The following is a 19,786-nucleotide window of genomic DNA, read 5'->3' as shown; positions in this document are numbered from 1 at the left end:
CATGATTCAAGAGTCTCTTGTAGCGTCTTGAGGAGAGATTCATCACTGGGACGTAATCCATGCAGGGAGAGCTTTTGGGAAAGGAGTAAAACCTGCCTGAAGCCAAGAGGTTTCCAGCAAAACGTTGGGAGGCAGCTGATGGGTGCTCACGGGGAAGAGGAGGGAGGGATGGGGTGTTCTTCAGGGCTTGCAGGACAAGAGGGGTGAGATGGTGGGATCTCTCTTGGCACAGGGACAAGGTGGGGGGAGGCGGCACCTTTGGAATAACCAGGACTCAAGCGTGTGGCATAAGCACGGCCGAGGTTTTGCGTTAAACCCCCGCGTTGTGCTGTTGTGGTGATGAGGCTGCCCTGGTTTGGGGGTGGGGTTAGGGGCTTCAGTCGAGGCCTTCGGGTTATTTTCCCAAATTTGGTCGGTGGGACAGGCAGAGGCAGCTTCCAAGTGTGATCAGTCCCTGTGAGACGGGGAGGGCTCTGCAGAGCCACCTCCGTGTCCCTGGGAGACGCCATGGAAGCACGATTTACTGTTGCTGTGATGTGGAGTTCTGGTGTAGGGGGATGGCGTCTGTGGCCCTGTGATGCTTTTGGGGTTGAAACTGCCTCTGCCCTGTGGCTTCTCGGCCATTCTCACACAACCAGCATTGCTCACCTGTCTCTTTGTCCCAAAGTTAACAGGTTAACCCTCTGCTTGTGCCTTGAACCCCCTTCTGTGGATAACAAAAGCGAAGGGAGTGTGGTGTTTGGGGGGTTTTAATTCTCCTTTATAAACAGAAGAAAAGGATTCCTTTTTCCCAGAAATTGTTCTGATGGTTTAAGCAGCTGCAGGAGGTTGAACAGCTTCAATGTCGATTTAAACCAAAAAAAGAACCCCTCACAACAGAAACCACTGGGTTTTCCTGGGGAGGCTTCAAAAGAGTAGTAACGTCGTTCCCGGAACGTGCACAGGGTGATGGTGCCTCTAATCCCTGCTCTGTCCAGGGGTAATTAAAAAGTGCAGCTGAACCTTGGTTTCAAATGACTGGGTGAGGCTCCCTCAAAGCGCTGAGAGCTGGCGTTGTTGACACATGTAACACTCAATTTACGCACCAATAACCGCGGTTCGTGGGCATTAAATCCCCCACAAACAATATGACACTGGAGCACAGCGGGACGCGCTGGCGGCCGAGGGGCTGGGAGCAAGGCTGAGGTGTGAGAGGAGCTGTGCCGAGCAGCCAGCGCCACTAATTGCTTGTTTTTTAATATTGTATTCAGCCATAATAGCCCGTTCTCCCGGTGCATCGCCATTCCCAGCATTCATTTTGGCGGGCTTGGGCGCCTGACTGGGGAGTGGGAAGGGCTGGAGCCACAGGGATCAAATCAATATGATGCTTTAACCAAATTCCAAACTTGTGTTCTGGTCTGAGTGCCCTGATTGAGCTCAGAGAGGGATGGGGGGATGTGGCGAGCAGCCCAGGGTCTCGAGCCATCAAAACACTGTTTCACGTGTGGGGCTTGTCCTTCTCTGACAACAGGAAGATCACTCCTGCTTTCTGTGAGCTGCTGGAGCAGGCAGGGCGGCCCTGTGCAAGGAGCCAAGGTGCAGCCTAAATTAAAATAGGTGCAACTCATCAGTGTAACAAGTTTGGCCCACATGCAGTTCTCTGCACCCCACCTCGCCTGGCTGCCTGCGCAGGAGCCGAGGACGTGGGAGTGAGCTGTGCGGTCAGAGCTGCCCCCTGCCCTCCCCTCAATCCGGGAGCAGAGGGTGGGCTTGGACCCTCAGGTCAGCAGCTTGGCACCTTTCTGCTGCACTCAGCACTTGTTACGGGAAGGGTCTGGGCTGTGTAAAATATAAAACTCCAAAATCGGTGGGGGTGTAAGGGGTGTTTGGTCTGGGGTTGGAGGACACAAGGGGAAATGGCCTCAAGTTGCACCAGGGCAGGGTCAGATCAGATGTGAGGGAAAAGTTCTTTTCTGAAAGAGCTGTGGGGGTGTAGAACAGGCTGCCCAGGGAGGGGGCTGAGTCCCCACCCCTGGCTGTGTTTAACAGACGGGTTGATGAGGTGCTCAGGGATATTGGTCAGCAAAGGACAGGGACGGTTGGACTTGATGGTCTTAAAGGTCCTTTCCAGCCTTGGGATTGATTCTGTGACAAGGGATGAGAGTCCTGCTCTGAAGAAACACCCCTGGCAAAACATCCTTTAATATGCAAGTCCGTGTGTGAGCAGAACAATATGAAAGGAAAAAGGATCGAGTAGCAGGAAATAAAATGAAACTTTTTTTCATTACAGTCAAGGGAAACTTAGATGAGTTTTTCTTTGCTAATAAACTACCCGTTGGCTTTGCAGCTGAGCCTTCTGCTGATGCTGGCTGTGGCAATTGTTCATACTTAGGTTTTTGGGGTTTTTTTTAACTCCAGGCAATAAAAAAGCCCTTCATGCATCAGGAAGCGTCGTAATGCAATACTTGTCTTATCTTCACACTTTTCCAGCAGGTATTTACAAAAGGGCAGCAGGAAGCTCTTTAAACCTGATCCTGTTACTTTGCTCAGGATGTCTCTTAATCAGATCTGTTTACGTGTGTCCGTCCTGCCTTGGGACTGTGCTGCAGCCATAAAAACCTTCCCCAGTTCCCAGAGAACTGAGCTGTTCCTGCTATGCTCGGAGCTAGCTGTTACTGTGTGCCTTGAGGGCCCTGAATGGAAACCAAAGTACGCTCAGGAGTAGTTTCTGCTTACTAGGGGTTGTTCCTGAAACGGTCCGTGTGTTGCTTGGGGTCTGATGTGCCACACTTTGGCATTCAGAGAGATGCTTTCCGATGCTCTATCCGGAGTATGTGGCTGTTAATGGTCTTTCTGCATCTCCTTACTTGGCCTGTTTGTGGTAACCAAACCAGCCGCTCGTGTTCTCGCGCTGCGCTGGGTTTGGAAAGCAAAGGTCTCACCCCCTGTATTGGGACACAGCTCGCTTCATCCGAGGACCCGCAACGGGCGGCACCTCCTTGGTGTTGTCTGGAAAAGAAAACAGATTGGGACTTGGCAGAGCTGATATGCAAACGAGCACTGCGAAGGGAGGAAGAATTATTTCTGCTGACGGCAGCTAATGTTCCGTGACAGTAAAATCACAAACCGCCTCGCACCTGGCCTGCTGAAATGCTGAAGGAGCAATGTTCCTCGGTGGCATTGCCTCGGCGCTGCCGGCACGGCCCCTTCTCACCCTGCAGCACCTTTCGGGGTGGCGGGAGGCCCGGCCTCAGAGCTGCCCATGGGCTGAAGGAGCTGAGATGAGCTTCAGCGGCGTCAGCTCTTGTAGCTGTGCCATGACTCCTGTGGCATTGGGTCTGTCCAATCTTCAGTTCAAGGGCTGAGGCTTCCAGCTCTCTCAACACTTGCTTTCCGAAGAGCAGAAGCTCAAACACACAACCCCCCACGGGGTCTGGGCAAGACTGGGAAGGGGTACACCAAAACTTCAGTGCCTCCCTTTAAAAAGTAGTTTGTGTGTGTGTGTGTGCCTGAAGTTTTCATCTGCTGGTGACTGGGGTAAGTTGGAGAGGGCACAGGGCCGGAGCGGGACGGTTGGAGCTCAGGCTCTTCATTCCCTTGGGAATCTCCCAAGGAAACACTTGTGATGTGCACGTCTGGGTGGGCATGGATGCACAAGGTTTTCCTGATGCTGACAGGGCACTGAAGGCAGAGATTCCCCGGGGGGTGGCTGGCTCAGGGGCCACGTATGGGTCACTTAAAATCCTCACAGCTTAATTTCCCTTCTAGTCCCGCCCTCTTCCTTGCGGGGTAAAACACAAGGATGTTTTGAGGCAGGGTGAATTAAATGTTTGTAAGAGAGCTTGGAGGCTCTCCAGCAGATGTTTGGAGCTGGGTTCTGTTCCTGCCTCTCGGGTGAAGGGTGGCAGCGGGAGCTCCGTGATTTAGCAGCGCCTTTGGCTGAGCCACATCAGAATGTGCTCCTTCTCTTGCTGTTTAACGTGTGCTTGAGCAGGTTTAGCTGCTCACGTGTGTTTAAAGTTATCAATCGCTCCTTGTCTCAGGCTGTGGCACGGATCAACTTTGATCGCAGAAGAAATTTCCGTGGCCCTAATTTCTGGCAGAAACGTGAATTGGAGTTTTATTACAGCAGCGATGGAGGCACAGCCCTAGTTCACAGATAGGTCTTGTTAAGGAGTGCTATGGCTTCGGGTAAAGGTGTGTATCGTGTGGACTGAGATCAGTGTGCTCCAGGAGACACGTATGGATGTCTGGGTGTTCCTTAGTGCATGCTGCTGTTTTGGGCAGGGGGCAGGAGCACCAGGAATGTCTCGCTGGCTCCTGGGAGCTTTCTGGGATGCCACCTCGCTGTTGACAGGGCCCTGGTGCCGGCTCTGGCTGCATAGTGCTGTCATATCTCTGGGAGAAGCATCCCTGAGAGCTTACACACCACCAACCATGTTGCTGGGTGATGGGCATCGTCAACCCAAGGTGACATTATGACATATCCCGGCTCTGGCCTTGCTGCTTTTCCCTCCACCCCGGCACTGGAGAGATTTTAGCAAGAGCTTTGTCTCCCCGCCAGGCTGTTGGGTAACATGTGCTGGAAACAGAGTGGGGGCAAGGGAAGGGCTCAGCCAAGGCAGCAGGTCAAAGGAAAGCTCCTGGATTCCTCGTGTAGTTCATAACTTGATCTGAGCATGGCAATGAGCCTGCCTTTCATCAATACTTCATGTTATTAATGCCAGGGAACGAATTAATGAGAAATTGTCTGTGGAGTCATCTGTAATTTGCCCTGCTGTGGAAAGCTGTTATTTCTGGAGAGCATTACTCATATTCCTGCATCCCCCTTGGTAGAGCAAGCATTGAGTAACGTGTTGGGTTTTTGAGGGAGCATTTTGAAGTCCAGGAGTAGCCACCACACTGTTTGGCAAGCGTTGGGGATGCTCTTTGCCATGTCACGGCTGGTGAGCAAGCCCTGAGATTAACGTGATTGAATGACTGTTTTAATTTCAGCCCTGATGGAGCAAAATTAGTTACAATGATATGTGTGTGTTGAATAAAATTGTAGTTTTATTAGCTATAATTGCTGAAGAAGACTTTTTAAAGACTTGACTGCTGGGGGGGAAAAATTGCTAGCGCTGGAATTTGTTCTCGCACAGTATGGCATTGATTATCATCGCCGTGCGGAGTGTGTCAGCGCTCGGTTGGTAAGTCGTCCCCGCCAAACCCTGGGAAGCTCTCAGTGAGGGCCCATCCCCTGGGGAGCACTGTGCAAGCTGTGCCTGAGCCGTGGAGGATGCAAATCCCTCACTGGGAGGCGCGGCTGTGAGGGAAGCTGTAGCTGTTGATGGGTCTATCACTTTAACCCCGGGAGGGCTCCGGTCTGTCCCCAGGATGGCAGCCGTGCGGTGAGCGCAGGAATGGAGCGGTGGAAGGGAGAGCAAACAAGCTCTCAGTCCAGAGCCCATGGTCCAGTGTGGTCATCTGTGCTGGGACACGGTGCTGGGAACACTGCTGGCTGGGGTGGGGAGGGACCCAGCCTCACAGTGAAGGCGCTTGGGGTGCTTCGGGTGCCTTCATCCAGGGGATGGAGACAGTCTGGGAGAAGGCAGCAAAGCACGCGGGGCAGAAAGCGGGGAAAACCTTCCAGTATCTGTTTCTTTGTTTAATTCCACGTCATCAAACCCGGAGGCCTGGGGTGGGGGAACCATTTTTTCTACCTGTCTGGCACACGATATGAATTTGTCTTAATTTACATGGGGGGAGGTTGTGAATCCTCAGCCGCACATTGCTGGTGCTGGGATTTCACGTGCGTGTTTAAAATAACAGCACCTGATGGTTTACTAGCAGCTGAGAGGTTTTTCTGCTTCAGAAAGCAAAATACTGGAGGAATTGTGCGGCGTGTATAAATAATTTGAGGAATTAGACCGAATATTCAGCACGCTTTTCTTGGGAGAGCAGAAGAAGTGATAGACCCATGGAACATGGCCCGGCATGTGCAGCTGAATGTCATCCTCCTGTAATTTCTTCTCTCGCAGGACCCAATCTGAAATGCTGTGGTGTTCCATTACAGCACGTTATTTCATTTGCCTGTCCTAATTCTTCTTTATCCTTGAAGGGATGGAGAACTTAGCACTAAATCTGCCCAGGAATGTTGGAAACAAACGGCTCTTGGGGGGAATGCAGGGACATCTTGACCTGCTCTGGATGTGTTGGAAATCAGGGTTTGATCATGAAAAACTTCTCTGGGTTGGATGAGGAGAGTAGGGCAGGAAGCCCACGAGTTCAGAAGGACAGGGAACTTCTTGAAAGCATCCAGCACAGGGCTACTGAGATGATGGAGTGGAACATCTTTGTGAGGAGAGGCTGAGGGAGCTGGGCCTCTTAAGCTTGGAGAAGAGGAGACTGAGGGGTGACCTCATCAGTGTCTATAAATATGTAAAGGGTGAGAGTCAGGACGGAGCCAGGCTCTTCTCAGGCATGACAGCGACAGGACTAGGGGCAACGGGTGCAAACTGAAGCAGAGGAAGTTCCTTGGGAATGTCAGGAGGAGCATTTTCCCTGTGAGGGTGATGGAGCCCTGGGACAGGCTGCCCAGAGAGGTTGGGGAGTCTCATTCTCTGGAGACATTCAAACCCATGTGGATGTGTTTCTGTGTGACCTGATATAAGTGATCCAGCTCTGGCAGGAGGTTGGACTAGATGATCTCCAGAGGTTCCTTCCACTCACAGCCAGTCTGTGGTTCTGGAAAGCGTGACGTGTGTCCATTCAGTGTGGTGACAGTAGTTTCCCTGTGGAGGTTTGACTCAGTGAGTAAACTTGGTTCTAATGGAGAGCAAAAAAAGAACTCGGAGATGTGACGGAGCGACTGCTGTGATTCCTGCGCACGCAGGCACCTTGTGAGTGAGCCCTGGCATAGGAGCTGCCGGTACCTGCTCTGCGCTGGGGCTCACCAGTCCGTGCACATGGCACCCAGCTGCACGATGACAGGATGGGGCACCCAGTATTTCAGGAAACATTCTGGTTTGGTCACGTCAGGCTGAGGAGGCAGCATCATGCTCCATCCTTGTCCTGGGGAAGGTTGCCGAGCCACACTGGGCTTTGTTGAGGACCCAGAGGTTCGTTAAGGTGTGGGTGGTGATGGGCTGGCAACAGGTTGGATAGTCTCCGACTGCTCAGGACTGTCCCACAGAGCTGAGCATCACTGGAGGGAAGAGGAGGGAATGAATGGGGAATATTGTGTGTTCCTATGCCGGGGCCAGATCGGTGGCATTAAATTCAGAGCCTCCCTGAGTACAATTAATAGTCGTTTTATTTAGGTCACCCTGGTTTTGTTGCTTTAAATGTATGCCTCCATTAAAGTGGAAGAAAATCAAATACATTTATCTCTGTGGAGCCTTTTGTGAACCGGTTGGGCATATTTTAAATAACCCTGGGAACTGTTAGGATTATTAAAGCCTTTGGCTCCTCCAGGTTGGGTTTTTTTTTTTCCTTTCCTCCTATTCTCCCCAATTCCTCCTTCCAGGCAGTGATTAAAGGAGCGGCTGAGCCCTTCCTCTTCTCAGAGCCCCAAGTGGATTGAGAAAAAAAAAGTTAACTAAACCAAAGCCCATTAGTTTGGCTTTATGTAAAGAACTGGGTCTAAATTGGATGTGTCTGTGGGGTGTGCTGGGACGGAGGCAAAGTCTGCTGGGCCGAAGTGTCCGTCTGTACCTGGCATTACCTGGCAAGTCTCCTCTTATTTACCCTAAGTGTGAAGACCGTGTTTGTTCTGTAATGTGCTCTCCTTTGATGCCGATAATTAGTTCAAATTAACCAGCTCCTTTGAGCCTCTGCATCGAGCCGTCCTGTATCTGAAGAGAGACGGAGGGGTTTGGGCTGCCGGGAGCTGTGGGTGCGACACGGCACTTTGCTTGGTGACTCAGCGTCTCACACCTGTCCTGGGGATGCTCAGCTCTGCGCCCATGTGCTGTTCCTCCCCGTGCCCAGAGAAGATGCTCATGGGAGGTCACTGCTGTAGCTGCTGTGGGGGTTCGGCTGGTGGTGCGTGGAGGGTGGACCTATCAGTCCTGGGTGGACCCCAGCCCTTGGAGGTGGCAACTGCGTCTTCCAGCTCTGTTTCTGACCCTGGAGAGAAGGGTGTCTTCTCTCCTGTAAGCCTGGTGCTGTATGTTTTGAGCCCAGACCTGGGAAATATGCTGTTCCAGCATCTTTAAAACGCTGGGCCAGCAAGTGAGCCGCAGTTGGAGGAGGGGGTTAACTTTGGGCGGCCGCAGCTCCTGCATCTACTTGAGTTTCATCTGCGGGTTGTTTTTCCTTTCTCCCTTCCCCTGAAATAGGGATCAATTTGCTTACTACAGGGTTTACTGCCGGTTACCTTGACTGTGTCCCTTCTTTCTCCTTGATGAAAACTCGAACAAGCCGCTTGTGTTTGATTCACAGAGAACCGTGAGAAACGGGCTGTGTGTGTGAGGCGGTGTGGTTTTCTCATTCTATTCAGCCCTTTGTATATTCAAATTCTTCTAGTTTCAGTTCTTGCTGTTCTGCCAGATTTCCATACCATTGAGGGGGTTTCTGAATTAATAAGTCTCTTTCTCCCCCTCCCTCCCATACCCTCGCCACCTTTCTGCGACTGGTGAAAAGTTTTCGCTAAGCACGCTGCCCTCTCCGTATTGATTTCCTCCTCCTGCTTGTCTAACCAGCCCTTAGATGTTTTATTTTGCAAGGCATTAATAGAATTTTCCTTTTTTGCCGTTGCACTTTATCTATTCAGGAGGTTTCAAGAAGTCTCATTGTGTCACTGGACTATGGAGGAAAGAGGCTATTCTTCTGCTACAATGGCTGCCCTAAAAAATAACGCGGGGTGGGGTAAACTCCAAAAGGGCAGAGACGGAGATAAAATGTTCTGACCTTCGGAAACAGAAAAGATAACCAATTAGGCATTGTTGAAAGGGCACCAGCTGGCTAGAAGAACACCCCACTGATTATTTTCTCTTGAAGGCGTGCTTGCTCCATGTCTGATGCTCGGCTGCAGACCAGGTTTCCAGGTTTGAACTGGTGGGGCTGACCCTTCTGTAGGCGGCTGCGTGCCCAGCTCTGACCCCAGGAGTAGGGACCACTGCTTGGAGGGTTTGGGCACCCACCTCCAGTGCATTCTGCCTGTCACTTCCCCACTCTCTGGGGATTCAGCCGGCATGATGGAGATCTCCTGGCATAGCCCATGTCACTGCTCAGGGGGCATTAAAAAGGTCTCTGCCAGGATGGTCGTTCCATTGAAGCAGGGCCTCGGGTGCTCATGGCGCAGGATGCTGTGTGCCGCAGGATGTGTGTCTGGTGGGTTCGACGACACGCCACGTTGTGCTGGTGGGAGAGCCACCAAACTGCAGGTACCCTCCTGAGTTTGGGAAATGAACCCAGAGCCTTCAGCACCTGCTCCTGTGCCAGGACTGGACCCTCCTCTCTCAAGGTGGCGTTTGGAGGAGCAGGATAAGGCAGCACGAGAGGGTTGAGCCCCAGAGAAGCTTCTGGGAGACATCAGGCTGAGACAGGACCATGGTGCAGCCAGACCAAAGTCATGTCGTGCCTCAATCTACGTAGGTCTCTGCTCCCCCAAACAGCAAGGCACACAGCCTTCCCAGAGCCCCAGCAACATCCTTGCATGGGGAGGTGTCACTTAGGAAGGTCTGGACCCAGGCAGGAGAGGCTTTGCCCAGCCCCACCTCCAGCTCAGGGATGCGGAATTTCCCTGGGCTGGTGGGATCCGTGCTGCAGTGCATCCCAACCCCTCAGGGCTCCGCTCTGGGGTCTTAGGCAGGAAGGTCACACTGGAAGGGTTGGGGGTTAAAGCTTGGGCAGCAGTGATTGACGTGGGGACAAAGTGTGTCCCCACGCTCACGTGGACTGAGGCAGAGGAACAGCATTAGGTGCGATGTGTAATTTTTGGTTCCAGTGAGGCCAAGACCTCCACAAATGAAAAATAAGAGATTGCTGTGCCAACACAACCCTGGAGCAGAGATAAGCGGCGCCGGTAGGGCAAAGGGGAGCTCCGTCCTTATCTGCCTTCTGATATCACTTGCGAGTATTCTTCCTTGGAGTACAGACAGACAGCAGGACATACAGACAGACAGCAGGACAAACAGCTCTCTGCTTAACGCAGTTTGGATTTTTCAGTGCATCAGCGCCTTTCAGTCTCATCCGAGATGGGTATGGAGGAGGCATTGCTGTTCTCTGCTGTCCCCCCGAGACAGGTTTTGGGGGAGTTTACCCACATACTGGTAAAACAAAAATACAGTGCAGCAAAAGCATACTGGAACTGTGCTCCCTGAATTTTAACCAGCAGGAGCTTTGAATCCTGCTGGAATTCCAGGGGCAGGTTGAGGCAGCAGAAGCTGGCACGGCCACCACGAGCCGTCCCTTCGACCCTCAGGGTGCTGCTGCCTCTCTGCACTGCTGTCCTTTGGGTCAGCAAGTGAAGAGAGTGCCCAGCTGCATTGCAGATGGGTTTTACTGGGAGAAATGGTCTGCAGAAAGATGGAATATGAGAACAGAGAAGTAGCATAAAAGGCAGGGGTGGGGGAGAAAAAGAAAAAGGCAACTAAAAAACCCCCAAACAAACAAAATTCCCCACCCCAAAACCCACCCCCACAGGTAAGCAGTGGAGTCCTTTAAAGAATAAAACCTTTTCTTTAAAGATCACCTCCTTTCCCCCAGCATCCTCAGCAGTTCAATGGTGATGGGGGTTTTCATCAGCCCTGGTTTAAAACGGGGAATCGTGAGTCTGTGATTTATTTTCAGGAAGATTCCCGGGATGGTTCCCACATCCCCTGGGACCAGCCTGCCCCAGCTCCCCCAGCCTCTGCGCAGAGGTTTCAGATGTGATAATGCTGGAAAATAAACCCCAGCACAACATCCTTCTCAAATAAGTGTAAAATTTTAGGTGTGGCTGCACAGATTAAATGGAGGTGGAATAAATCATGCAAATAGTAATGGAAGTTGAAAGCAATTTGGTTGCACTTCAATACGTTTCATCAGCCATCTCTCTTCTGAAGTGGAAATGCCAAGCCTGATGCGAATTAAACTTCTTTCCCTCCTCCCTCTCCTCTCTTTCCTCCAGTTTTTCAAAAGGCCTTTTCAGAGCCTCTGAATACCTTTCTTGGCTGACCAGATTTTACCCTGCTCGTACCTCTTGAAACCTCCTAATTCTCCGTTGAGACAGTGACTCTAATTTGGAGAAGTTGGGAGCTTGATTTGCATTCCCGGGTCCTTTCTTGGCCCTTCCTTATCTCTCCACAGAAAAGGTCTGAGATGAGGCATGGCCGGGGACCAAGGGGAGGTGGAATCACTCCTTAGATTTCTGCCTTTTTTAGGGCAACAGAACTTCTAACGTTCACGTTTCTGCTTTAGCATCAAACGGCAGCAGGGCCAGGGCTTGAAAGCAGCAGATTTCCAAAAGGAAGAGCTGACTCAGAGCAAAAAGCGAGGAGATCTGATGCTTCATTCGTCCCCGAGCTGGGGCTGCTCCTGCCTTTGTTTCCCCATCCCTGTGTGTGTGTTGTGCCCGTGTGAGCCGTGCAGCCGGAGTGTTAAGCACACCTCTCCCCTCTTCTGTCTTGCAGGTGGAGGACGCCATGCTTATGTTCGACAAGACGACCAACAGGCATAGAGGTAAGAGAGAACCTGGAGCTCGGACATCCCCTTTCTGTGACGGCTTCGGCATGGTGAGCGCAGCCAGAAATATTCAGTGGAGCTGTTTGGGTTTGAGATGGGTCCCTCCTGCTGTGGGGGAAGGGCTGTCTGGCACCGGATGCCACGGGTCATGTGGATTTCCGTATTAGAGGTGATCCTTCTGGTCGTTCTGATGACTTACCTTTGGGTTGACCGCTGTCTGGCTCCATGGCATCCCTGGAGAGGGTAAAGCCCAGGGACCTGCGTGTGGCTGGGCTGCAGGGAAGCAGAGGGTTTGCACTGAGGTGGTTGGCATCACATTAAGCTGGGCATAGGGCTGGTTAGGCTGAGACTGGGAAATTAAAACCCCTCCACTGGGGTTTCAAGCATGCTGGAGGTCTGAAGCTGGGGGCTGCTTGTCCCCCAGTGATGGCAGCTCGGAATAAGCAGCATCTCCCAAAGAGGAATTTCCCCTGTATGTTTTACTGGAGAGATGAGCTTTGATCCTTGCTCATGCAGCTCGATGAGAATGAGCTCAGGATTAGGTTCAGCATTACGGCTGTCCCTGTCGGTGGAAATAAATGGTGCTGCTCTGTCTCTCTGAGTGGCTCGTGCTATCGCAGCAGCAGAGACGCTGGACTCAAGGCAGAGCTCTGAAGCCCTGACCTCCCAGCACTACTCTGATACAACTTGGGGGATGGCTGGGTGAGTAAGGTACCCTCAGAGAGCGTGCCCTCCTGTGCCCTTCCAGTGCTGGTCCCTCTCCGGAATCAGGGATTGTGGAAAGCCCAGCAGAGGCAAGCAAAAGACTTGCTTGGGAAGAGCAGCCCTTGGGAGCCAGGGAAGGCGTGTGAACAGCCAGTGCCCAGCAGTGCCAAAACAGGAACTGAGTGTTCAAACCCAGCTGTAGTTTGGAAAGTTCAAGCCCTGACAGCTCCTTTTTACATCCAGGGAATTTTCCACCCTCTGCAACCACCCTTAAGTGGCACATAAATACCCTTCTCATTCAGGATCCTGGTGTGGTGTTTGTTGCGTTGAAGAGCTGCGTTGTGTGGTGCTTTTGTGCTGGGCATGAGGGACCCGTGTCCCCTGCTGAGGGGCTCTGGTCCCAGCGAGGCACGTGCTCAGCAGCCGTGGCCCCTGCGAATGTGCCTCACCAAGCCTTCTGCCTCCTCCTGTTGGTTTTCCTTGTTTCCTTCTCTTTAATCATTTCCTAACCTGGCCAGTGTACACTGTGTGCCACGGGTGGGCTGGCAGTGCATCCCGGTGTCCATCTCTGCACCCCGTCCTTGTGAGGCTTGTGAAGCCCAGTTTGCGAGTCCCCAGCCAGACCGATAAGTCCCTGAGGATGGATTCCTCTCTGAGGTGTAAACTTCAGGCTGGACATGGGCTGGCAGCATGCCCCGGGTGGTCGAGAAGGCCAAGGGCATCCTGGCTTGTGGGAGGAATGATGTGGCAGGAGCAGGGCAGGGATAGTTCTGTTGTACTCAGCTCCAGTGAGGCCACACCGCGAGTGCTGTTGCACAGGTTTGGGCCCCTCGCTGCAGGAAGGATGTTGAGGTGCTGGAGTGTTTCCAGAGAAGGGCGACAAAGCCAGTGAAGGGGCTGGAGTACAAGTGAGGAGCATCTGAGGGAGCTGAGGGTGTTTAGTCTTAAGGAAAGGAGAGGAGACCTCACTGCCTCTGCCTGCAAGGAGGGGCAGGGGGTCTCCGTCTCTTCTCTCTGGTAACAAGCACCAGGATGAGAGGAAATGGTTTCAGGTTGCACTAGGGAAGATTTAGGTCAGATACCAGGAAGAATTTCTGTATTGAAAGGGCGGTCAGGCACTGGGACAGAGTTGGTGAGGTGAAGTGGTGAGGTCACCATCCCTGGAGGGATTTAAAATGTACATGTGCTTGGGGACATGGTCTAGAGGTGAGCTGGGCAGAGTCAGGCTGTGGTTGGACTCAGTGATCTTCAAGGTCTCTTACAACCCAAGTGACTCAGTGATTCTGTTCTCTTCTAAGCATCTTTCCACTCTTACCTGGAGGAAAAGTCTGTACCAGTGCAAGTGGAGGGCTGCGGGTGTGGGGGCACCTTGGCTGTCATGAAACCTTCTGGTTTTCCACAAAGGCTTTTCCCCACGATGTGTGTTAGAGATGAGAGGCAACAGGTCTTCCTTGATTTTTCTCCTGTAATTCCGAGAGTTTATTTTATCTCCTGATTTTCTTACAGCCATTTTTTTCTCCACACGAGTCATAACGTTTCTCTTCCTTGTGTAAGCTCCTGGACAAGATCTAAGGTGGGGAGGAACTAAGAGTCTAGAAGGACCAAAAGCAGACTCCACATGCTATTGGGTGGAGGTGATGCTATCTGCACTCCTTGTGTGGTGTGCTAGAGCCCAGCTCGGGACCCTGGTAGGTCCTGCTTGTGCAGGCTGGGTGGGCTGGAGCCCCTGTCCCTGCTCCTGGCAAACAAGGAAGCTCGCTGGCACCTGGGAGGGTCAGCTCTGTTTGGGAGGCTGTTTCCCAGGGAACGGGTTTACCCTTTGGCTGAGTGAAAGGCAGTGCAGCATATTTGCTGGGATTAGCCAAAATTCCAGTAGGCGGGTGAAGCCCGGCCAGTGCCGAGGGGCTGCCTGAGCGGCAGCGTAAAAGGCTGAGCTCCAGGTCTTTGCCTCTGCCAAGTACGCCTGAAAGGGAAAAACAAATGTAAAAGGCAGAGTAAAGAGCCATCTTCATCTTCACGCTTGAATTTATCCAGTCTTCTCTGCCAATTTTTCCTTCTCCGTACAGGTAGCTGCCGCTAATCAGGCTAATAACCCGGCCGGCGGGCTGTTGTGAAGGAGCGAGTGCTGCTGCATCGATCGTTTATAAAATCACCCCGGATTTTACAAATTGTGACATTCTGATTGTGTTGGAAACACGCTTAAGATGCAGTAACGTGCAGCAGCGGCCTTAATGGCAATTCTTAAAACCACTGGCGGGCTGCAATCCCTGGCTTCAAATTAGCTGAGGGAAAGAGAAATGGCAGGTAAAATATCCACAGTGGGTTACTGTAGTTAGTCTGTGCCCAGAATAATCAGCCGAGGCGAGGGGAAGGCGTGGTATTAGAATTCACCCTGCTGCTGGACGGGGAGATAAATTTCCTTGGGAGCAAATTCCCGGTGTTTGTTGGCATCATTCTGGCTCGCGCGTGTGACTCGGGTGCGTGTGCGGCACTGGACCAACATCCATCAGTCTGGAAACGCACAGGTTCAGCCAGACATACCAAGAGGGATTTCCAGAGCTGCTCCTGGTCACATGGTTTTACTAATGCCTTGGGTAGGCTGGAGAAGCCCACCTGAAATACAGCTTGCCCGTGGGGCGCGGATCTCTTCCAGCGTTAAATGTCATCACGCTGACCACGTGGCTGCCGCTGATGCTGCCTTTTCCTGATGCCCAGCTATTCCTGGATGTTCTCTAAGGAAAATAAGACTTGGAGCTGTTGTGTTCCATGCCAATTGTCTGGCTGTGCAGATAGCATCACCCCCACCCAACAGCACGTGGGGTCTGCTCTCGGTCCCCCTGGGCTCTTGAGCTCCTCCCCACATTAGATCTTGTCCGGGAGCTTACACAAGGAATAGAAATGTTACGGCTTGTATTAGAAAAAAACCACTTGTAAGAAAAATCAAGAGATAAATTAATTAATCGGTGAGCATTTAATTGAGGGGAGCAGTTAATTCTTGGGCTGTCATAGGTAAAGCAATCCCTAGCTTCACTGGGACACAGTGCCATCTTGCAAGGGTTCTCCTGGCTGGGACGCAGGGAGCTAGAGCTTGGAAAGCAGATAGCCATCCCTGGGGGCAGCTTGGTGCCATTTCTTTAAGGACAGAAAGCGTTGGTAATCCTCTGTTTCTGTGCCGTGTGCTCCTGTGGTACTCTGCTGAGAGCAGGACCACACCCCAAAGTTCACTGAGCGCTCTGGCAGATGGCTTTCATTGCTTTTCCTCACCACCTAAAATTTCACAGAGCTGAAAATGAGGGGGTCAGTCTTGAGAGGGTTTGGTAATTGGAAAGGAGAAAGGAAAAAAAGCGGGCGGTGTTATTTTGTTACCCTTGCAAAGTGCAGATAACATCTGGAGTTCAGCATTAGTTATTGATCCGTGGGGTTGGCGGGAGCCTGGTGAGATGATGATGTCCTTCTGACTTCATTACAGGCAGCAGCTCCAGGAGGCATACTGATCTTCTGCCGAGCGCATCGGGCAGCCGGGGCAGCTGCTTTGCCCATGCTGGGCCATTCCCAAACCCTGGTGCTGGTTGTATCCAGCAGCTGCTCGGGACAGGGTGAGGAAGGGTTGGATGAAAGCATCCCAACCAACTGGTTGTTTGGTGGCTGCCATTTCGGCAGTGATAGGTCAGGGGAGGTGGTGTGGCTGGTGAGCTGCTGTGATGGTGGCCTTCCATGCGGTCCACCAGCGTGTACCTGTCCCATGGGTCCCTGTGGCCATCACCTGCTCCAGAGTGTGTTGGCAGCATGTGTCACGTCACCCCCATGTCTTGAGCTTGCAGAAAGACAAAGGCTTTGAGTGACGGGATCGCCCCAGCTGTAATTGTGGCTATCGAACATAATGCTATATGTTTTTCAAAGCCACCCGGCTCCTGGAGTTATTTTCATATCAATTAACTCCCGTGCACAGTTAGGAATGGCAGGGGAGCCAGGAGGGAGGTGACAGCGTGTGATTTGGGCTGCTTTAATCCTGAAACTAAACCAGATTAAAGAGCAGCAGGCTGGCTGCGTGGTGTGAGCGAGACCTGATGTGCTAGGGGTTAAAGCACGTCCCAGAGATGGGCATCGCTCGCTGGGCGCGGGGTCTGCGATGTCCTTCCCACGGACCCCACTCTTGGGGACGAGCACATGGGTCATGCTTTGTGCCCAGCAGATTTCAAAGCAGTGGTCCTGGTGGAGGCAGTGGGTTATTGGCTGTGTTCATTGGAAGAGACGGGAGCGATGCTGTCAGGGAGGTACCCCCTGTGCCTCGGCAGAGGGTGAGGTGCTGTTAGGGAGGCACCCCCTGCGCCTCGGCAGAGGATGGTGCTTTTCTTGGGAGAAAAATCAGCCTTCTGTGTTCTGTCCGGCTGCCAAAATGCTCCGTTTCGTAGCTGACCTCTGAAGTTTATAATTGACATTTTTATAGATGAGATATAAATATAATTAAGTTGTTGCTGCAATTATTTGTTTATCGCTTCTGCCTCAAGCAAGGCAGGGTCACGTGCATTTAAAAATACATCCCTGGGCAGTTTGGAGTAAAGAGGACTTAAAACACATAGAAATAATTGTCTGATTCAGCTGTTCCCAGCACAGCTCTCCTTGGCAGCTGACTGGTGATAGCGCCGTGCCTTTTGAGGGCAGCTTGGAGAAAAGGAGACAGAGGGGAGAGCTCATCACTCTCTGCGACCACCTCAGTGTGGTTGTAGTGAGGTCAGGGTCGGCCTCTTCTCTCCAGTAGCCAGTGACAGGACAAGGGGAAACAGCCTGAAGTTGCATCGGGAGTTTAGGTTGGAAAGTTTAGGGGAAAACGTCTGTACTGAAAGGGTTGTCAGACATCAGACTAGGCTGCCCAGGTTGGGGCTGAGTCGTCATACCTGGTGGGGTTTAAAAGAGGAGATGCTGTGCTTAGGAATGGCAGGGGAGCAAGGAGGGACCTGCTAGGTCCAACACCAGACCATGTTGGTGCTGGGGGGCTGGGTAGATGGTTGGACTTGATGCTCTGGAAGGTCTTTTCCAACTGAAACCATTCCACGATTCTGTGACCCTCACATAGTTTTCGTGTGAGTAGGACAGGGCTAATGTCAGAGCAGCCTCTTGGCCAGGCTTGGAGACAGCATCCCCAAACAGAGGGGTGGTATATTTTTTTGAGTATAAAGTGCTTTAATGCCTATGGCTGAGAAGTGTGACATTAAGCTATAAATGGAGGCGATACTATTGTTATTGCTTTCCTAGGCGAGGCGGGCTTTTATTCCCCTGTCAGTGGTGTAACACTTGGTAAATGGGACTCAAGAGAGTGCAGTTGTTTGGAGGGAAGCTCTTGCTCTGCTCGGCATTGCCGCTCCCCAGCCGGTGAAATTATCCCAGGGACCTGGAGCTTGTAACATGGAGAGAGACTTGAACCCTCACGACGCGGGGTGTTTGTCTCCTGCTGAAGGAACGGGGGGGGATAGCTGCAGGTGGGGAACACACAGTGCTTTTTAAGCAAATATTTGCTCCCAAAAATCTTCACATGAGGGCTGGTGGTGATTCATTAGTTAATATTATTTACCATGTTGGTGAGTGTGGCGATGGCTGAGCGATAACGCCGTCAGTCATACCTCTCTGTTTAGATTGCAGCGATGACATGTGCCGTATTAATATTTTATGTGTGTATGTTTTTCATATTACATCCTCTGCTTATAAATATTCATGTTGTAAAACACATTAGGAGTGATATTCACATCTCTGCTTTGTGCTGGGAGTTCACCCCCATCCCAGGAGGAACAGCGGTCAGAGCTGGGACCGCTGTTCCTCCCAGGATGGGGCTCATGGATTCACCCCCACAACATACTTATTCCGTTTGGCATCGATCCCTCCACTTTATCTTCTGCATTGGGGCCGTGAGGACCACCAATGACAGCCACTACTGGACTGGTGGCATTCTCATGGTGGCCCTGAGCTCGACTGCCTTGATACTTCTCCCCACTTTAACAGGAATAAACACAAACATAAAAAGCCACCGATTCTTGGATCCATCTCCATTTCCCTTTTAATTTCCAAGCCGGTGCCTATTCCTGCCTCACCAGGGCACCTTAACGTGAAGTGTTAAAAAAACCAAATGCATTCAAGCCAGTACGAGCCTCAGCGTCCCAGTGGACTCCGTTTCGGAATAGCAAATAAGGCTCCTGGCCACGCTTTTCAAGGCGATTATTGAACGTCTCGGGTGGTTACAGTCATTCTGCCCCCGGCCTCGTGCTGGATAACGCCACCTGAGGCTTGGAATAATTGCCCAGCTATGTACTGTCTGTCATACCTTATTGCTTAATTTTATACCAGTAATGAAAATTACATCCAGAGGAGGAGAAGGAGCTAACAGCTGCACTGGCCGGGCCGCGCCGGAGGAATAGACGTGTGCAAAGGCTTTCTCGAAAGAAGGGGAGAGACCCGGCTTGGCAGCAGCGCCTGGGAGATGGCTTGACATTTTTATTTTCTTGTTTAACAAACAAATGCAATAAGGGGGGAAAAAAAAACCCCAAACCTCCCACCAACCTCCAGTAAAGGTTGCAAACGTGGCCCAGCAATTAGTTTGTAATTCTCCAGTTACGCAATCAGACTTTTAAGGTAAATATCGAATTAAAAGTATGTTGTAAAGGATGGTAGGTTTGTGAAACTCACTTGTATCTTGTCTTCATAGATGAATAAATTAATTCCCTCTCCCCAGAGGGAGAGCCCCTTGCACAGCCGGACCTTCTTGACCTTCTTAATTTATCCAGCCTCCTTTGCTTAGCCCCGATCCAGGCAGTGATGAGAGGAGATGTCGGCTGAGAGGCTCCGTCACGGGTGTTTTCCATCTGCACCCACTCAGATGTGGGAGGCGAGGTGAAAGGAAGGCCAGTGGCACCCCTGAAGGCCAGTGGCACCCCTGAGGGCCATCCTCAGGACGTTAACAGCTCTGCACGGTGGGTGCAAGGCATTCGTGGATGCGAGATGTGACGGAAACAACTGCAGGAAGGGAGAATCTGAGCTGGAGTGTAAAGCTTGCCAAGGAGAAGAGGTGTGCGGGAGGAAATAGTTTTCTCTGGCACCTAGAAGATACTAAACAGCTTTTCAGATACCCGTTAAGCTTCCTGAGATGCAGTAGATGGTGGGTTTGGCAGTACCAGAGCCTGGTACACAGAGGCATTGGATGGAAAAGCAGAGATGCAGGAAGATGGGAGGTTTTGGTCCCGCAGAAGGTGCCTGTGAGGCTCCTGAGGCTCGGTACAGACAGGACTGTGAGCTGAAAACTGGCCTCTTCTGTCCAGAGACCCGTGCTGAATAGTCACTGCCTGACAAAGAAAAATCTTCCCTCACGCTGAGCAGTATCAGGAACAGAATGGAATTAGATGACAGTCGTATTGGAGAACGCAGAGTAGATTAGCAGAGCCTCTCAGAAGCGTTCTTCGGGAAAGAT

The 19,786-nt window shown here is 51.7% G+C and overlaps 1 protein-coding gene across 8 annotated transcripts in view; it reads left to right on the top strand.

Moving 5' to 3' along the window:
* MSI2 (musashi RNA binding protein 2) overlaps positions 1–19,786 on the top strand; it is a 225,210-nt gene that overhangs the window by 123,541 nt on the left and 81,883 nt on the right. For all 8 annotated transcript variants that reach the window (XR_014617735.1, XR_014617736.1, XM_084273238.1 and 5 more), the window contains exon 7: positions 11,577–11,625. Coding sequence is in view for 6 of the 8 variants with exons in the window: in XM_084273238.1 (XP_084129364.1) it covers positions 11,577–11,625 (49 nt within the window). In the remaining 2 variants the exon portion in view is untranslated. The remainder of the gene's footprint in view (positions 1–11,576; positions 11,626–19,786) is intronic.

This window comes from Gallinula chloropus, assembly GCF_964237585.1.
Source record: "Gallinula chloropus genome assembly, chromosome: 19".
NCBI classification, from domain to species: Eukaryota; Metazoa; Chordata; class Aves; order Gruiformes; family Rallidae; genus Gallinula; species Gallinula chloropus.
This window is presented reverse-complemented; position numbering and strand designations above follow the sequence as displayed.